This window comes from Podarcis raffonei, chromosome 5 (genome assembly GCF_027172205.1).
Source record: "Podarcis raffonei isolate rPodRaf1 chromosome 5, rPodRaf1.pri, whole genome shotgun sequence".
Classification (NCBI taxonomy): Eukaryota; Metazoa; Chordata; class Lepidosauria; order Squamata; family Lacertidae; genus Podarcis; species Podarcis raffonei.
Genome location: NC_070606.1, coordinates 50,682,013 through 50,702,933, shown reverse-complemented (window position 1 = coordinate 50,702,933; position 20,921 = coordinate 50,682,013). Strand labels below are relative to the sequence as shown.

At 39.1% G+C, this 20,921-nt stretch overlaps 1 protein-coding gene across 1 annotated transcript in view; it reads left to right on the top strand.

Moving 5' to 3' along the window:
- Positions 1-5,501: 5,501 nt before the first annotated feature.
- The window catches only part of CCDC172 (coiled-coil domain containing 172), a 28,189-nt gene continuing 12,769 nt past the window's right edge, over positions 5,502-20,921 (top strand). The window contains exons 1-6 of the mRNA XM_053389090.1: positions 5,502-5,781; positions 6,800-6,885; positions 9,760-9,876; positions 12,617-12,782; positions 15,842-15,943; positions 17,705-17,807. Of these exons, the coding sequence (XP_053245065.1) occupies positions 5,703-5,781; positions 6,800-6,885; positions 9,760-9,876; positions 12,617-12,782; positions 15,842-15,943; positions 17,705-17,807 (653 nt within the window). The 5' untranslated portion in view covers positions 5,502-5,702. The remainder of the gene's footprint in view (positions 5,782-6,799; positions 6,886-9,759; positions 9,877-12,616; positions 12,783-15,841; positions 15,944-17,704; positions 17,808-20,921) is intronic.

Sequence of the window (20,921 nt, the reverse complement as noted above, 5' to 3'; positions counted from 1 at the left end):
ATAGTAAAGTGGATATAGCTCAGTTGTAATTGTTTGAGTTCAGCAGTTTCTGGGAAGCTAAAAAATGCAATTTAAAGTAATTCATTTCCAGTCCAAAGGAACAAGTTGATTCAGTGGCATGTTGTAGTACAAACAAATTTACTAACAAAGGACTAAGTTGTGGTTTCAGCCAATCAAATTCATTGGCAATGCACCATTGATTCTGGGAGTAGCAGGATATTGCAGTACATCGAACTAATCTGTTTCTGAAATTGCCCATAACAAACTCCCAATAAACCAAGTTTAGAACTGTCCAATCTAATCCAGACATCATTGATGATAGGGACCTGGTTCACATGTAACGCTAAGCCAAACTATGGCTTAGTGTGGATGAGAATGCATGCTAGTGCACAGTGAGCAAAGCACAGCCACTTTGCTTCTCCCCCATTCCTGCTGCCATGCTACTAGGAGCTAAGTCATGGTTTGGTTCAGTGTTTAATCTGAACACTGAACAATGAACACTGAAGCTGGCTTCATTGTTTGCCTTAATCCAAATAAACCATGACTGGCATTCAAGTTTTGTTCTTTGGGGAAGACAAACCACAAGCAAAGGTTCAAAAGTAACTTGAAGCCTAACCACAGACAAAAATAGGAGAGGAACAAAGCACCTTTGATTTTTCTCTGTGTGCACCACTCATTTCTCACTTTCTCATACACTCTAAGGCTAAAGCCATAGATTTATTTAGCATTATGTGTAGATAAAGCCACTCCCTTCCTTTTTTAAATTTATCCATATTTTGGTTCTTTCTGTGTTTGGCTGTGTACTTTTCAAATGTGCCAAGTGTTTAGGATATCTTTGACACACATGGACCTTCTTCTAAAGATAACACTATGCAGCAGTGGGCAGTTGTTCAGATGCTACTGTTCTTACATATTGGCAAGCTGCAGATTTCTAGAGCAGCTACCCATGGTTGGCTGAGCAGTTTTCAAGGATGGCTGATAATGTCTGAATGGAAGCTCTGACCCCCTTGTTGTTCTTGGCACATGCCTGTCTCGGGAGACAATGGAACAATGCCCCTTCGGGGGTAAAGGCAAACCATTGGAAAGTTACAACACCTGTTGTGGCTGTAGAGACTGATATGGGACAGATAGGCTTTATTGCAGGTGGGGCAGATGACAGAATCCGGTTTTGCTACTACTACAAGTGCACCATGGCATCTCTTCTCTCTGTGCTCCTTCCAGCAGTCATTCCTCCTCTCGTCACTTCTGTGGATACACAACCTGACGGTCTGTCTCCAGGTACTGCAATCGTCTGCAAGGGATTCCCATATGGCAGGGTTAATGTTGTCAGCCTTCATGTTACATTTGCAGACATCTTTGTAACACAGAGTTGGTCTGCCAACAGACCTAGCGCCTGAGACCAGCTCTCCATAAAGCATGTCCTTGGGGACCCTGCCATCTTCCAAGCCAGAATGGACATCTCTAAGACAGAAGTGCAAACCTTTTGGGAATATGGGCTTGGGAGAGCGCATCTTTGTTGGAGACTCTGTCCTGCCATGTGATGCCCAAAATCTTCCTAACACAGCACATATGGAAGGCATTGATGCATTGCTCCTGTCATGTGTAAGTTGCCTGTGACTCACTTCCATAAAGCAGCATGCTCAACACATAAGCCTGGTAAACCTTCATCTTTGTGTTAGATGTTAGCATTTTGGTGAGGTGAGCCATTTTCTAATACAAAGATGAAGCTTTACCAGGCTTATGTGTTTTTTAAATAAGTTTTTTTATTCAAAATTTAAACAAAACATATTATCCAAAAACATATCACCCTTGTTTTCCCTCCCCCCACCCTCCCACACAAAACCCACCCACCCCCACCTTCCCTCAGTTCCAGTCTTTGGTTTCTCTGAGACTGCTGTTTTCTGCATGTTACAAAGTTGTATAGATCCTCAAACTATTTAGCTGATTATTATCAAGAAAAAGTTTGTGAATGTTTATTCAAAACCTGCCAATGAGTCCAGTTCAGGCTTATGTGTTGAGCATGTCCAACTCAATGTCAATGGAGAGGTTGCTGGTTATGACGGAATCCAGGTTGACAAAATCGTCTACCAACTCAAGCACATGGTCACCAATGCTGGTGTGTGGAGTGCCAACGACATCCTGACCCAGGATGTTGGTCTTTGTTAGGCTGTTGACGAGGCCAAACTCATAGATGAAATATAATATATGCTGGAACTATCAGACACTGGGCATGCAATAATTCTAAATCCTCTACAGGGATCACTCATACAATTCTAGTACTGAGTATATAAGCCTAGTCCTAAAGCAATATACACACTCTGCAAATATTTATGAATCCATTTCAGTTTAGAAATCTGTTTTGGCAGGTACACTGGATCTGAGTAGGAGTTCCACAAAACAGAAATATGGGAAGAGAGGCATTTGCTCCAGTGAACAAAGGGGGAAATGGCATTTATTTATTAGACTGGATTGGTAAAATGGCCCAATGCATAATTTTTAAGTAATAACATTTGCAAGAATTATATAACAAGACTAGGCAATACTAGGTGATGTGAAAGAATATGAAAGGAAGCAAAGGTTACCGTAATAATATTACGATACTTAGCATTTCTGAGAGATATGCATTATCTTCTCAAACATTAAGATTTAAGGGCTTGTTTGCATTAGAATTTGGCGCTATGAGTATCAAACATTGCCCTTGAAATAATCCATTACTATCCTAGTAATAATCTACACATTGACCTGCTTTAATTGTTTATCTGAAAACAGGATGTTACACAACATAAGCTTGCATTGGCTGACTGCAAAAGTAAATTATGAGTTCTAAAGTACATTAGGAAAAAACATGACCTGATTACAGCTCTTTGATTCAGATTCAGATGTAGATGGTAGCATGGAGGTACTTTTGCAACCTACAAGATAAAACTGAATCATTCTTTGGGCAAGGCAAATGTTTACAAAAATCTTACTGTTTATTTTTGAGATGTACAATAAAACTGTCATTAACAGCCTGAGCTATGCTGTTTTCCAAACTATTTGGCCACTAATTTGCAACCCTTTACGTATATTTTTCATTATATATAGAGAGAGAGGGGGGGAGAGAAATATTCCTGCTGAACTAAAAACAAATATATACATAACATAAAACTGTAGATATATATGGAGTCATGAATCAGGAGATTCCTGGTTCAAATGTAGTCTACCTTTCTACAAGCAGCACATTTTTAACACTGCTTGCACATATTTCCTCTTTGTGTCTAAAAGTTCATTTTGTGGTTTTGGTAGCCACTGAAGAAGTGAAGTACATAGGACTTTCAAATGTTGTTATACTATAGGTCCCATCACACTGAACTATGCTGTCTGGGGTTGATGAGGATTGGAGTCAAACAATATTTGGAGGCACATAGGTTCCCCATCCATGAGACAGATGCTGCTCAACACAGACAGTATTTGTGTGAAGTGACTCCCCACATGGCTTAATCAGTTTCTTGAATGCCAGAAAGTTACCTTAGAGTGACTAGCTGCTGTAGTTGAAACTGTGTGAACCGCAGTACTGGAGACATATGGGGTTCTATTCAGCTAAGGTCTAAGTAGAGGGAGGAATTCAATGATGCACGACGCAAAGCACAAACATTTCAGTTTGTCAGATGGAACAATCCTCCCTCTCCTCCTGCTGCATGCTATTCTAGGGGTTTTCTGGACCACCTCCTCCCCAGAGCCATTTTCGGGGTGAGCAGAGGGAAAGTACGAGGTAATCCTTGTACAGGACTTCTGATGACTGGTTCATTAGACATCTGAAGGCAGCCCTATACGGTACAGGGAAGTTCCTGATGTTTGATGTTTTACTGTGTTTGATGTTTTAATTTGTTGGAAGTCGCCCAGAGTGGCCCTGTCAGATGGGCGGCATATTATTATTATTATTATTATTATTATTATTATTATTATTATTCCCACTGAAAAGAATGTCATTTAGTTATGTCTATTAACTTGAATGGGTCTACTCTGAGTAGGATGTACATTGAATACAAACCATTGCTTCCAACACACAAGGGATCCATGTGGTGCTTCATTCTGACAGCAATCGTGCTGTGAAAATAATGTCTAAAGCAGTCCACAGATATTTAACTTTCTTCTTTTACTGACAATCTGTTCCTGTGTCTACCAAGCCCAGCAGGAGCAACTTTTTCACAGCTTGATCAAGGCACCAGTTGATCCCTTAGCAATATCATCTTCAAAATGTTGGAAAATGTCTCCTCCATCTTGAGCCAGGCGTACCATTATGCTCTCTCCTAATTTTACGCCAATCTTTTTCAAGTATATCAAGACATCCTAAAGCTCCATTTTTGCCTATATTCTTCATTTGACCTTTAAGGGTGAAAAGCTTCACTGCTGTTGTCTTTTTTAAAAAAGATATAGTTTCCTACAAGTTCACCTTCAAAACCCTTTCCCTTACCTTGCTTGTTCTACTACATTTAAAAAAGAAAAAGAAGAGAAAGCTTTGCTTCCAAGTAAGATAGGCAGATAGGTAGCAGGTGAAAAAAAAAAAGACAAAAGTGCTCTCCACCATGAATTAATCCCATGTTCATATTCCTTTTCTCACTCTTTTCTTTAAATTGAAGCACTATTCTAACTAGTGTTTTCACTCAATTAAAATTGATCATATAATTTATACAGCACAAACCTATGTCTATTCACAAATAAGTTCCATTTTGTTCTATGCCATTCACTCTGAATTAAAGAATTGCTGCCTTACAGGGCAACTCTATACAAGTGCATTGAAAAGCAAATCCCATTGATCTCAATGGAGCTAACTTCTGAGCAAGTGGTCACTCCCATCCTTACAGTACAATCCCATATACAGTATGCCTGTTTCTAGGTAAGTGGATGTAGGGCTGCAGTCTTATCAGCCGATTACTCAGTTTTATTTGGATATGAGCAAAACAGACAATCGGAAGCAAATAATAAACTAAAACCGTACTTTTTCAGATAATATATGCTGTGCATAAGATAGGACGCCTATTCCACGATAGTGCTTGCCATCTACCATTTCTATCAGTAATTATTTAAAAAGTACTTCTTTTTTTAACTACAACCTGGTATTTTGTTGTATCTTACCGATAGGCTTTATTGTGATTTAAATTTAAGTAAGCCACCTTGAGATGAGCGGAAGCCTCAGAAAGAAAAAAGGTTAAGACACTTTGTAAATACACTACACACCTAACCTCGCAAATAAGAATGTAAATTGAGCAGGGAGAATTGCTGACTGTACCACTTCAAAGCAGCAGCTGTAATGCCATGTTTCTGAATACTCCCCCGTCATAAAAAATAATTCCTGGATGTAAATAAATTAACACACCAAGGTGAGGAACTATGATAAAACTTTCTCCATCGTGTGCTAGTTCAGTTCATGCAGGGCATTTGTTGGGGGGGGGGTTGGTGAAAGGAATATAAAAGGTATCCCCCGCCAGAAGTGTGAAGTGGCTCTGTCCAGATTTCTACCCGCTCAGCCCTTGTTATGGACAGAGCCGCCTCACAGGAAGAGGGAAGAGGCAGCTGGGTGGTTCTGTGTGGGCGAGGAGCAAAGGAACAAAATACAAGTAGTTGCCAAGCACCACTTTCAAGCAAGCTCCCTCATATCTGAGCTCAGCGTTCTGGCTGAAAAGGGCATTTCTCGTTTTCCCTTTCCAGGAGACACAGCTAAAATGAACCTAGGCTCCTTGTTCCAGTATATCTTCCTGACGGAGCAAAAAGTAGAGGGCATGCAGCGTCTCATGCATCAAGGTTGGTGGCCACACCATCCTTGTGGAATTTGAAGCAAGCGCTTGTCATCTGGGCACACGTTAAATGAACCAAATTAATCCCCTCGACCCACCTAATGTGCTTGTGTTTTTTTGTTTTGTTTTAAATGCCTACCTCAATCCTGGGTTACTCTGCGTAATAAATGTTCACAGCACCAGAAAACGGGAATAGCGCCTGGACATTTTTGTCTCACAGCTCCAGTTCTATGAATCCTAGACTTGAGCTTTTTAAATGAAAACTGAGAACCAGGGAATTATGGGGGTTTTTTGGGGGAGGGGCTGTCCTCTCACCCCATCCTGGGGCATTCATGAGTTACAGTAAAAATGCAAAATAGGCAATTTAAATGGTATGCAAAACACTATGGGGCTCACTTCTGAGTAAGTATAAACAACTTTGGATTGTGTCCCCTTCTCTGATTATCTTCTTTTGATTTTAGAGAAGTTGTGTGAGACTTACTGAGTGAAGTTGAGTGAAGCAAAACTCTGGGAAATGAGCTTTTTTATGGCTAACCACAAATAACTTCTAACTAGAACAGCTTACTGAGTTCAGATGAGGCTGTGTGATTCTTCTTGGCATTGACTTCAGACTTATTTCATTCCACTTTTACTTTGTATACCACCTTTCTGTATATGCACAAGGCAATTAAAAGCTGAAGAAACAACAAAATATACAGCAAACATCACTCACCTTATAACAGTCTGATCCCATACAAATAAGTCATAATAAAATATGACTTTAAAATAAACAACTTGAATCCAATAATCAAATATTTAGTAATCAATTAAAATATACAATAGTACACAATAAAATTAACTCTCAGGCGGTATACATAATACATAAAAGAAACATGCAACCTTCAACTTCATAGTAAATTTCCCACTGTAAAATGTCCCTCACTAATGAAACTTTTGCAGCCCTATTTTTTACTTTTGCAGCAAATTTTATAATACTGCTTGCACAAATATCTTCTTTGTGTCTAAAAGTTCATTTTGTGTTGCAGTTAAACAGGAAATAACCCTAGCTAATGAAAGAGCTAAACAACTAACAGAACAACTGGATGGAGAAAAAAGAAAGTTGGAATCAGAGGTACAGAGGATAGCAATTAGAATGATAGATTAAAGAAAATTGGCCATCTATGGTTTTTTAAACTTTGGGGGGTATTGTTTTTGTTTGTTTTGTTTATATTGTAAACAGTCCTGTGATCCCCGGATGAAAGGTGGTATTGAAATTTATCTATCTATCTATCTATCTATTTATTTATACATACATACATACATACATACATACTATGTCATTTTAGTGAAGAACATTTTGAGGGCAATTCAAACCAAATCTAGTAGCTGCCTGGTTTCTAGGACTGTCCGGAGTTCCCATATGAAAAAAGCCCACAATGTTTCAACCCTGTTCAGTAGGCCTTTTTTGCTGAACACCACAAATCTGTAGGAAAAGCCAAATAGATATAATATGGAAAGACAGAATTTACAGAGCTGTGCAGAAGTATGTATTAGGTTGACATCACATAGAGTATTTTACATGACCTCTGCCTTAGCAGTAAACCCAGGTCACAAAACAGGAGCCCCATTGTCCTTTCTGCCAGATTACACAATGACAGTCATTGTGTTGCTGCTTGTAAAACTAATTTATGACAATCATAATTCTATTTTCATGTCACTAATTTGCTATTGACTCATTCTAATTTACAGTTATGGTTTCCATGGTAGATACAGAGGGTTGTGAAAGTGAGGGAACAATTACTGTGAATTACTAATGAGGAAAACTGGAAAAGCGTTCCTAAAGCAATTAAAGCTTTAAACCCATAGAATTAATTACATGAAGGTCAATGCCTATTAACTTGCATGTTTAGTTAGTATCAGGTTTTTTTTAAGACTACACCTTATAAGTGTAGGAAAAGCCAATATGCATTGCCTTCACTGGATGAAATAAATACTGAACGCTATTAAAATTGGCATGACTTATCTCTCCCCCCCCCCCCCCGAGTACAGAAACATAACCTTATGCCAGTCTCTCTGGAGATCTCTAGCGTAATATATATTAAGCACTGAGCAATGCTGCTCACATAAGTTCCCTTTCCAAATTCCTATAAGTTTTACTCCACATTTTTATATGTCTAGGAATTTGCACAGTCTCATATCTGTAAATATAGGGGCACAGCAAAAAAACCCCCAAAAACCTCATGTAGCTGAACCTCAGAGTTCAAAGATGTTTTGACATCTATTTCACAGAGACTGCTTGTGGTCAAGGAAATGCTCCCAGGAAATATAAATTTTTGGTGTGTTCTGAAAAACTAGGTAGCATGTAATTAGAACTTGAATTATAGCATTTTGCCTTTCAAGGTTCAATGCTTCCTTTTCAAAAATGCTGTTCTAAAGACTATATTGAATAGGTAGTTTAGGGAGCAGTCCCATACTGAAGATCCACTGAATGGTTTGGCTGGTCAGCCAGAAAACCCCTTTCTCAGCAGCCAGTATTGCAGTGGGATGTGATGGCTGAAGGAGAGATCACCATCTCTTCTCTACCAGCTTACTCTTTTATTTCCAATATTCCTGCAGAAAGGGGCAGCCACTTCATGAACAGTTGATTGCAGGAGCCTTAGAAGGCACAGATCGCTGTGTAGATAGGTGCCTTCAGTGACTCTTCTTGGGTGCAAAGGGTCTCCTGTATTGTTTTAAGAGGACTCACTTCTGCTGCTCAGTAGAGAGTGGAGGATGCCCATGCAAAGCAGCAAAAGAGTAGCTACATTATCCAGGGTACTTCTAGCATTCTCCCCAGGCAGTGGCGTTAATTTTATCTTTTGCACAAATATGGAGGAGTGACATACTCCATTCTGTGCTTAGTAGAAGAAGGGAGAGGTGTAAGTAAGGACAAGCCTATTCAAGGCTCATGTGTGCATGCCTGCATTGGTTGTACTTGCAACTATAAGATGCAAACAGGAGTGTTTGCCTAGTCATACTCACGACATCGCTGATCTAGGTTACCCTCCTGAGGACTCAGATATTGGGAATAACTAAGGTGCCCAACCCCCAAACCCTTCAGTGTGGCTTGAGGAAGTAAATTATCAGTTACCAAGGTAAATAAGCAGACTCTTTGTAAGAATGGAGGGGTTGGTGGGAAGGGGAGGGGGAATGTCAAATGCAGGAAAGAGGAGAGCTTGCCATTAACTTGTGAACTTTCCATTTGTTAATTTGTAGTTATATAAACATGTACTCAGTAAACTTTAATCCTTTTTTTAAAAGACCCAGCTTGTTTTTTTGTTTTCTGCTCTTTGAACATGCCTAATTACTATGCTGCTGTAAAGAATAAATGAAGGAAAGGGAGAAGAAAACTCTCCTATGTTGCAATTCTTTTAGGATGGAGGTGCTTCTGAGAGTTTAGTCCTTGGTTGCAGTCACATGAGGAGGATATCCGAAGGGACGTTTGGGGGCACTGTGTTCTTCTAGAGGTTAAAATATTGGAAACTTTTAATTTAGATTCCCTGTTATTCCCCATTGCTTTGGCTTCTGATGGTGGCAGCAATAATGCCAAGTTTGTATCAGTAGTGAGGGAAACCTTTGGTCAGGTAAAACTGAGCACCCACAACCTGATTTAGAAACAATTTTAGAAACAAAACCTATGTAGTGGTTAGGTCATAGCTGTCCAGACAGAACCTGGTGGGCCTACAAGTGTGTCTGCACAACCCTAACCTCTTTGCCACCCTGCCCTATCCCAATGCTGTCTTTGGTGAGAGTGACTCCATGGTTCTGCTCCTTGAAACCAGCCACTACTGCTTATGTAGGGTTAATTAAATCACAGAACAGTATAAAGAATACAGTTTCTGAAGACCTCACATTGCTAGAGTTCTGATGCAAAGGGCCCTGCCTATGTAAAATAACTTTGTTTAACTACAACTGCACTCAGGGTTTTTTTAACGCCTCTTTTTAAATTTTTTTTTTTTTTTTACAGGCTCAATTGCTGTCTGGAAAGCTATTAGACTTGGAGCTTTTGAAGAAAAGAGAAGAGGGCTTAGAAAGCCAGAAAGCTGAACTTCTTAATCAGAAGAGTATTCTGCTTGAAACATTTGTATGTTCTCAGTAAGACTGTTCTAGACCAGAAATCTTCAACCTTTTGACACCCAGCATTAGCTAAATTGTACATGAGTTGATATTTGAACACAAAAGGCCCAAGATCTTTGTCCCCAGTCCAGCTCAGGGCTTGTTTGTTTTGAATATGTCCTGTTAAAAGCAGCGGAACATTGTAACAAAGCTATGTGACTCCCATAGCTTTCAGTGGGTTTTGGCGATAACTAGCTGAGCAATCCAAACGTCTGTAGTGGCCCAACCATATACATTCACAGCCTCATTCCTTAGGCCCTCTGGGGCAGAAGGCAAGCAGCAGGCAAAAATGTTCTCTGAGCTGAGTCAGCCTGCAGCTGGTGTACTGATTGGACCCACATTGGTGCTGCCAACTGACAGCACTGGTGCTGGATCAAGATCTAGCAGATCCAGCAGACCCCTCTGGAATGGGGGCTTTCCAAAGGGCTACTGTTAGTAGGAGTCCTGCCTGACAGCCTTTTCAGTGGGCAGAATGAGGAGATCCATGCACACAAAGTGATACTAGGAATGCAGATGACCCCAAAGAACTCACCTTTTTAAATTTCTTGAGATTTGTCAAGAGTTATTAATATTTACTAACTAAGGATTTGGTCCAAGCAGGACTAAGCCCAATGCAGCCCAATGAGACTGACTCAGTGAGTAGATATGTATAAGTTTCCACTGTTAAATTTCAAATATCTTCTTAACATTAAGCATCTATTTCTTTTCAATCAGAAAGCACCTTGCTTTACATCTTTTCGGCCCTTCTTCATCATAAGAGGCCCAATCCTCCATTTGCAATCTGTAAAATGAAGCTTCTAGCAGCTCTTTGCTCTCTGGCAACTTTCAGGGCCAGTATGGCTGTGTCAAAAAAAACACCCAAGCACTGCACAGAAATCAATGCACTGTCTTCATGCCATGTATGTTACAAGAAGAAGAAGAAGGGAATCCACAAATTCATGCTTTGATTAGTCATGTGCTTCTTGCAAGAGTCTACAGAACACCGTGTGTTATCTTACATGGTATGACCACCTCATAACACCACCTGATTGGTAGGAGCAGCTGAGATCATAACAGAATGAGCTTTTCAGACCATGTTGGTGGAAGGCAAGACAAATACCTTACATTAAGTATGCTTAATTATAGAAAAAGTTAATGCCTTATGGAAGGAAGATAAAAAGATTGGAATGAATGAGAAAAAAATCAAAGTTCCAGGTAGAGATAATAGAAAGTAAAACTAAACTGCTATCTAAAATGTATAATCAGCTATTAGAGTGGGACACCAAGGACGAAGAGGTTAAGGAGGTTATGGTAAAATGGGCAATAGACATTGGATATAATTTGGATTTTGAAAAATGGACGAAGTTGTGGACTAAAGGAATGAAATTTACAGCCTGTACTGCCCTCAGAGAAAATATGGAAAAGATGATGTATCGTTGGTACATCACCCCTGTGAAATTGCAAAAAATCTATAAGACTGGCGACAAAAGGTGTTGGAAGTGTAAATCTAAAGAGGGAAGCTTCTACCACATGTGGTGGAAATGTGCAGAAGTTAAAAAATTTTGGGATTCCATCTACAACGAACTAAAGAAAATACTTAAATACACCTTTGTCAAAAAGCCCAAAGCCTTCCTTCTGGAAATGATCGGAGAGGAGATTAAGAAAGAAGATTATATAATGTTTCAATATGCAACTGTAGCTGCCAGGATTCTGTTAGCACAAAATTGGAAAACCCCAAATACCCCGACCGCTAAAGATTGGCAAATTAAATTATTTGAGTATATGGATCTGGCAAAAATGACGCAGAGCATTAGACAGCAAAAAGGTTCAAGGTTTATCGACAATTGGTCTAAATTCATAACATATATGGAAACAAATTCTAGAGATATAAAAATCACAGTAGGTTTAATATAACCCTTGCGATGTGTTTACGCTAAAAAATGAAAAACTGCAGAATGGATTTAATATTCACATAACCCAAAACCGAGATGGAGGGAAGTCAAACGTTATTTATTGTTAATTAATGTTTGTTTTTTGGTTGGTTTAGGTGTTTTGATTTGGTTGATCTTTTCTTTTCTTTTCTTTTCTTTTTTTGGTATGTGTTGGCTATTTTTCTTTTTCTTTCTTTGCTGTTGTTTGGTTATAGAAAATGAATAAAAAGAAGTTTTTAAAAAAGAAAAAGTTCACAGACAGGAACATGACACTGAAATATTCAGATAAAGGCATTATTGGAGGGAGACTTCTGAGTCTTCAAGCCCTGCATAAGCGAACACGTTATAGTAGATCTTAGGTAAATGCATGTTTCATTCATTTCCATAGCACGTTCAGAGTGAATATTTACAACGTCTATGTTCACAAAAAAAATTTTGTGAATGAAGAAGTTCCTGTGTTTCCTGTAGTCAAATCAAACATCAAACATATGTCTTTAATCAAACATACATTGGGCATTAGAATTTTTGTTGCTATTGGTGGTTTTGTTTGTAATTGAAATCTGTGCTTTATTTTATATTGTTTTGATTTTATTGTTTAATGTGGTTTACATTTTGCATATTTGCACCCTGGGTTGATTCTAAATACTTAGAATAAATAACAGGTAGTCTTTTACATGTCTCTAAACATATATTCATATATAATTTTCATATATAGTATTCATATATAGTTTTCTATTGTATTTTAACAAAGTCTTCTTTCTTTCTTTTTTGTGTTACTTTATTTTATGTCATCATTAGATGGGTACAAAGAAAAAAATTGCCATAGAAGATGAGAGATTTTTGAAGGAAATTACAGAGTTCAACAGTGAATATGGGTTAACATCCAAAAGGGAGCTTTTAATTAAAAAAAGAGTCAAGGCTGAAATATGTGAATTAGAGGGAAAAGAAAATGTTTTGAGAAATGGTATGTCTTGAATTTAATTATTTTATCTTGGACTATCTGAGAATATAAATGACTATGTTGCAGTTCCATGACACTACAATTTCACAATTTTCTTCCAAGCTGAAAAGTCCCATTAAATTGTAAGGTAATGATTTTCCTAGAGTGAAGAACAGCATGCTATACTGGAGCACCAAGCATGTTCCTTGTTGCAGGGAACATTAACTGCATGGTACTCTAACATATTAAGATTGCTGAACACGACAGGTGGTCAGATAAGACTCTTACCTGTCCTTGCCCCAGTCGCAATCCCATCCATGAGTCACTGCTAAAGATTGAAGAGAATAGTTGTTGTATACAGTTTTCTGTTTTTCACTACTAAACATCAGACATTGCAAATATTTATTGCAAGCCAGTTTGAGCTTTAGCTAGCATAGATAACACTGAATTAAAAATGCCTTTGCATTTTTCATCCATGAACTGTAATTACATGTGTTGCTAGCAAATCAAAAGCCTAACTTCTATAGTTTGTTTTTTCTAACAAATGCACAAAATACTGTCCTCCCCCCCAAGAATACGTCTTCTCCTTCTATATTATAATCCTCTGCCTGTCCTCACATACGGGTGCAAGGCAGCAAACAATCACAAAAATACAGTAGTAGAATCTGCCACTGTTGTTGCTTTGGGAGCTGCTGCCAAATCTATTCCTGCAATTCAAAAGCCACTGTAACTGCTTAGCCCCCTATAGCTGACCATTGCTTCCTTAAGCAATAGTATGTGACAGTATGCAGCCAGTAAGATACTACTTTGGAAATTATATTACATGTCACATTGCTTAAGGCAATGAAATATGGAACATGCACACGCTGCATTATGGCCCAATTAGATCCCTAGCTTGCAGGGGCCAGGCCTTGCATCAGTGCTACCCCTCATTTGCCCAGGGGCCCCCAGATACCTGGTTTGCACCACATCAAGGTCTAATGATGGCCAACACGTATTAGTTGCTTCACAACTGACTGATGGCAACCAACATTCCAACAACAAAGACTGATGGAAAAAACGCCACATTCTACTGCTATGCCAGCCCCACTTACTTGCTTAAACCAAGTAAAGTTGTATTTCAGCTGACAAACACAACATGTTCCCCCCCTACACTAACAAGCTGCAACGTCACACATAACAGGGTATAATTAGAAACACATATAAAATTAAGTGAGACAAAGAGCAAAGACAAAACACTCCAGAAGTATGGGAAAGGATTTGGCAACACATTTCACAAAAATGTGAACAAATTTATAAGATATGGGTTAAAGAAATATAAATTAGCATTTCCCTGCTTTTAACACCTGCAACACCTAGCAGTATATACAGAGGGGCAGTTAATATATGTTGAAGGTGTGGAGCATCAAACACTGTTATGCTTCATAGTGATATTCGTGAACTGAAATGTGATATTCAGGAAGACTATAATAGATGAAATTAAACTCATAGCAGGGTATGGTTTGATAGTAGACCCATTGGTTGTATTGTCTGGATATGTTAAGGCTATGAATTTTTCCTGTGGATACGGAATTGGTAACACATTTGTTAACAGTTGCTCATATAGATATGCTATAATGGGTGGGAGGACACTTATCTCTGTGTTAGATGTCTGGCTAGTAAGAGTTTGGGAACTGACTCATCTGATAAAATTAGCTAAAGTTGTAAGAGTGAGGGCAGGCAGACAACTTGATAAATTATTTACTGAGAACTGGAGCAGCGTTTTTATGTATTGGTGTAACAGAACTCAAGAAAATATTCAACCATACATACTATTGGAAAGAATCTACATAACAATAATTGTTATGCTTCTGTTTTGACACTGCTACCAACTTTGCCTTTTTAAAAAATGTATTTTTAATGTAATGATTTAACAAAAAATGCAAGTAGCATTTTTTAAGAACTTTGGTTCAGCCCATTAATGCATTGCATAGATGCTCCTAAAGAACTACCCTTTCCCAACAGTACTAGGTACAATACAAACACTGTAATTCTCACCCATTCAGAGTCATAATCTTTATTTAAGATGCTTAGACACTCACAGGATCATTGTGCTATTATACAAAAAAATTGTTGAATCACTCGCCATTGTTCTCCAACAGTAAAACATTTTCCCCCTGTTGGATTGTGCCAATGTAGAACAATGTATCACAATTTGCCAGGCTCTCATGGACAGTTTATTGGATTATGGTAACACAGTTCACCTGATGATTTTATCTTGCCTTCTTAGTACAAGGTACTCAAGAATTCAAGAAGCTTTAGAAGGAAAGAATGAGAACCAGCAGTAGTTAATACAACATTGAACAGAGTTCAAACTGTGCTATTAGCTCCTGAACAAATAGAAAGCTGTTAGCTCTCCAACAAAACACGTAAATTACAGTGATTGTATACTGCACAGCTGTTGCCATCATACAAATAAATTTTGTTAGCTCTGCTTGCATTTGCAGCTCTTACTTTTGACAAACAGTATGTTGAGTAATTTTGTTGTTGTTGATAATAAATACCCAAGTTTCTAATAAACTAAAAAAGACAGGACCAAATTAAATTTATACATTATATTCTGCCTTTCCACACAAATAGAGCCCAAGCCAGCTGGCAACACCAATACCAACAGAAGTCTAATGGTAACTGTCCACCACTGGAATGAACACCATTGGCAGAATGAATTCCCCTTTTTTCCCCTGAAGCTACCATGCCCCCGCCCAGTATATTTCCAAAATCTCCAGAGAGTTGGGGGCTCTCTAGAGAAGAATTTTTTGTTGCTGGGCGGAGGGCTACAGTAGGGAGGAGGAGAATTCCACTTTCATGACCTTGGATGTCATCCAGAATTACCAAAATTTCTGTACAATAGTTAAAACTTATATATGTCAGTCACACATAAGAGGCAATTCCATATGGGATTATTAAATGCAGTATAGCCTATATATATGGTTACATATGTAGTTATTTTTTCAAAACATCTTGAGATGAGTTGCAACAGAGTTTTTTGGTTATGTGGTCAAACTTAAATCTTTAACCTAATTTTAAAATTATCACTTTCTTAGAAATAGAGTCAATGAAACATGAAAATGCTCAGTTAAAAATGTTTCAGCTGCAGAAGAATGAACTGAAGAAGGATTTGTGTACTTTTCAGAGAAAACTCAAAGGTATATTGTTCACTTGATCACCACCTGATTTGATGTTCAGACATAGTGTGAGTACATTTGATAAATGATTCTGATCAAAAAACATTCAACAACAGATGAATGTTTATATCTATATCATGGACTTAATAGTTTTTAAGTTAATATTAATCAAGGCATTAATGAACAAATAATTTAAAGAATATGGATTTAAAACATTTTCTGCCATTCTTTGCAGCTTTAGCAATTCAGACTGCATTGGATCCAAGGCTTTGTTTAAAAATAATACAGTCATAGAATTGTAGCATTGGAAGGACATCTAGTCTAACTGCCTATAATGCAGGAATCATTCCGCATCCTATACTGTATCTTGTGCAATAGGACCTGCTACACCAAGTCCCACTATTGAAGCTTTGGCTTTCATGCATTTCTCCCATGCATCCGCATATCATTTTTTGTATTCCAGCCTTTAGTATTCACGTGCTTTTGTTATATGGTCACATATTCTTGTAAGAATGGGAATGACTTAAATACAGCTGAAGGTTTTTTATGTCATAAAACTATAATCCAAATTTTTCATTCTAATAATAGGTTCTTTTAATGTGCAGCAAAACAACTGAGAAACATAAAAAGTTGCCTTAGAGTAGATAGATAGATAGATAGATAGATTCTTTATTGTCATTACACACGTGCAACATTGCACAAGTGCAACGAAATTGGATGCCATCCCTTAAAAACAACAAAAGCAAAACAACAACAACAACCAACAAACCACATTCCAGCCACACCCACACCCATCAATCTCCCAGGTCACACTATCGAGTTACAGCATTCAAAAGGGCCACAGCTCTCGGGTAAAAACTGTTTTTCAGTCTATTTGTCCTTGACTTGATGTTTCTATATCTCCTGCCAGAAGGCAGTAGTGCAAACAGACTGTATCCCGGGTGAGATGAATCCTGCAGGATGTTGTTTGCTTTCCTAAGACAACGGGAACCGTACAATTCTTCCAAAGATGGGAGAGGTTGACCAATAATCCTTTGTGCTGTGGTTATGACCTTCTGGAGCACCTTCCTCTCCCTAGCTGTACAACTGGAGAACCAAGCACAAATACAGTATGTAAGAATGCTCTCTATGGAGCCTCGGTAGAAGGACACCAGCAGTCTCTCACTCAGATTGTTCTTCTTTAAAAGTCTGAGGAAATAAATTCTCTGCTGGGCCTTCTTCACCAGAGCAGTGGTATTTGCGCTCCAAGTCATGCCCTGATCGATAGTTACTCCCAAAAACCTGAATTCCGCCACCCTCTCCACCCGTTCCCCATTGATATGCAAGGGCTGAATGTCCGCCTTTTTTTTTCCTGTAATCCACCACTAATTCCTTGGTCTTAGCCGTATTAAGAGCCAGATTGTTCTCTCCACACCAAACACAGAGCCGCTCCACCTCGTCCCGATAGGCGGACTCATCCCCTCCTGAAATGAGCCCTACCACCGTAGTGTCATCAGCAAACTTGATGATTTTGTTGCTGGAATAGGTGGCTGTACTGTACAGTAAGGCAGACCATTGGTCCATCTGGCTCAGTATTGACTGAGTTGACTGGCAGTTCCTCCTCAGGGTTTCGGACAGGGTTCTCTCCCATCCTTAGCTGCAGATACCAAGGACTGAAAGCAGGACCTTCAGTATGTGCTCAGCTACATACACACTCACCTACAGCCCTTCCTTACAGTTTCCATTATATAATAAAGTACTGTATTATAAAATCATAATAGAAAGGTATTGTTTCTTTTTCAGATCTTGAAGAAGAAATAAGAGAAGCTAAAAACACCACAAAGTGTTTGGAAACAGAAAAAAATAAAATTTCTGAAAAACCGCAGACCGATCCAGAATGTGCAAGGTAAAGGTATATCCTGCCAAAATGCATAGATCTGAGATGAATTTTGTTTTAGCTAACATGCGTTCATAATGAAGCAAAATAACAACATGAATCTGGTTGATATGGCATGTGTGTTTATGTAAGTGACTGTATGGGAGGAAGCATCATGGAGAGCAAAAGGAGGCTCAGTCATTCCCTAAACCTGGCACCTTTTCCATAGGGAATGAAGAATTTTAAAGGGGTAAAGCAAAGGAGATCTGCCAAGCCCCTTTCCTTCTCTTCAAGTGGAGTTGAAGCATGAACAAAATCTTCTAAATGAAATGTTTTGCTTCAGAATTTGTGTGTAGGAGCAAAACCGTATGTATGGAACATACATCAAAAGGGGACTTTAAATGATAATACTAGTTGCAGATCCATAAGCTGATGTGGTACAGCACACTACAGCTTGCTTTTGCATTATTTATTCTATTATGGTACATTAGCTTTTCTGATGTATGAGGTTGTCATCTTCCTGCTGAATAATACACTTCTCCTGGAGTATCTTGCTATTGCAGTGTCATTTAACATTCAATACAGCATGATTAGGAAAGGGGTGTTTACTATGAATATAAACGTGCTGAAGATCAAGGTTAGTTAGTGTCCATGGGCTTGCAAATGACTTACAGCACAATCCTTTGCATGTCTACTCGAAGTAAGTTCCCTTTAGGGAAGGGCAGTAACTCAATGGTAGAGCATGAGCCTTGCATGCAAGAGATCCCATGTTCAGTTCCAGCATATCCAGGTAGAGCTAGGGGAAACTCTTGACTGAAATCCTGGAGAGCCTCAGCCAATCAGCTAGATGAACCAATGGTCTGACTCAGCTTAAAACACCTTCCTGTATTCCTAAAGTAAGTGGGTGCAGAATTATAATCTTACTTGAATCAGTAAGATATTTAAATAGAGCAAGGTATGTTTTTTAATAATTGAAAAAAGTGTTGATGTTTATATGAAAAGTAATGCAATGCAGTTCTGCAATTTGCTGAATATGATGCATAGCAATTATAAAGAATTGTCAAGATTTATTGATAAATATAATTACTTATTTTGCAAATCATATGATGAACACCAGAAGACAAAGTGCTACTACCACGTCAAAGATTGCACTTTTGGGAAATCTGCCATTTTACAGCTTGGGCTTACTTCAGAGGCAGAACTGGATGAGTGCACCATTATTCAAGATTTTACACATGTATATTGTATTTCCTTAATCTAAGATTGAAGCATCAGTATGCACCTCCTTACCCAAGCCCTTCAAAGGTCTGTGAAGGTGTTTAATTTAAGCCCTATTGATTTCAATTAAAATGCTCCTGCCCTGCTACTGAATAGCATAAAGGCAAGTAGGCAATGATTGTCCAACTCAACAAAATTCAGTTAGACTATGACTGCTCACATTTTATTTTGTAGGGATTGAATAAAGGAACAGCATTAATAATTGTAGATAACATATCACAACAAAGATAAACACCATACCAGTTTATTATTTCTGGGTTCCCCATATTCCCCACTGAACTTGGTCCCCCATGGCAGTATTACTCAAATCTTGATACCTCTTCAGCAAAGGCCTCTTCCTGTATTCAAACAGGAAGTACCCTTAACTCAAAAAGATAGATGCTTAGTCAACAGTTCATAGAGCAGTGGGAAGATATCCATGTAACTGTGGGATAGCCTGTTACTAATAAGAATGTTTTGACATTCGCTTTTCACCACCATTAAGGGCTCAGGGATTAAACCTTATTTTCTGGGCAATGGTGGTGTTCCTGACCTGCATGCAAGAGCTGTATACAGGAGTGAACTGTGCTTCTTCCTGCCTTTTCAAACTGCACATACAGACTAGAAATCAAATAATGATTACCTCTTCCTCTTTGCACCTTCCCCTGAGCTTCAGGAAAACTGTCCACTTTGGGTCTTTTACAAAGCCCCTTACATACTTACCTGGATTTAAAGTGAATTGTTAAGCATTTTAAAACCCAGACATTTTTTGGCACTTGAAAATCTACTTAGAGAAGGAGGTGTGTGTGACTGCATGATTGACATAAGGGTCAGCCAGTGAGTGTTGTGTTCTGCTCTGATCCTCTGGCTGCTGTGCAAAGCATCGGGTTTCTTGTAAACTCAGTTTGAGAAAGAAGAGCATTCAAGCATCTGCAAGGGGCATAGACTAGTGCAGGGGTAGGCTACCTCCACCCCACAAGCCAGTGTAGACCCACCAGAGGTTCCAATGTGGTTCACAAGATGATTTTCCCAAAACCACACCCACTTGTCAAATCAGCTGACATCAGTTGGTGACATCCATTAATGGACAGGAGGTAGGGTTTATTTGTGCACTGGCCCATACAGCAGGATTTAATCCCCAATTGCCAGCTGAAACAGGGGGTTGGGGGGGACACGATGACTTTGTTTTAGCCACAGTTTAATGCAGACCCCTTTCTGAATTAGGAAGGGGGTTGTCTTGAAATCCCTCCTAAAATAAACATACTAGGAAGGCCTTTTATCCTGTACACTGCATGCCAAGGTTGGTGGTGGTGGAGGAGAAACCTTTCTTTTTCCAGTAGCTGTGGGACTGGTATGCTACTCTTGCTACCAGTGACCTGACTGGATAAATTGAGGTTAAAGGAAAAGTGCGGGTGGCGCTGTGGTCTAAACCACAGAGCCTGGGGCTTGCCGATCAGAAGGCCAGCAGTTCGAATCCCCGCGACGGGGTGAGCTCCCGTTGCTCGGTCCCTGCTCCTGCCAACCTAGCAGTTCGAAAGCACATCAAAGTGCAAGTAGATAAATAGGTACCGCTCTGGCGGGAAGGTAAATGGCATTTCCATGTGCTGCTCTGGTTCACCAGAAACGGCTTAGTCATGCTGGCCACATGACTGAGAAGCTGTCTGCGGACAAACGCCGGCTCCCGCAGCCAGTAAAGCGAGATGAGCGCCGCAACCCCCAGAGTCATCTGTGACTGGACCTAATGGTCAGGGGTCCCTTTACCTTTACCTAAGATGAAGTTTGGATGGATGTTGGCCTGCTGGCACTTCTGGAGTGGGCTATGCTGGTAATTCTTCTTTGGCTTGAATTTTAATTCAGGAGGCAAGTATAACAACTAGTTGAAGAACT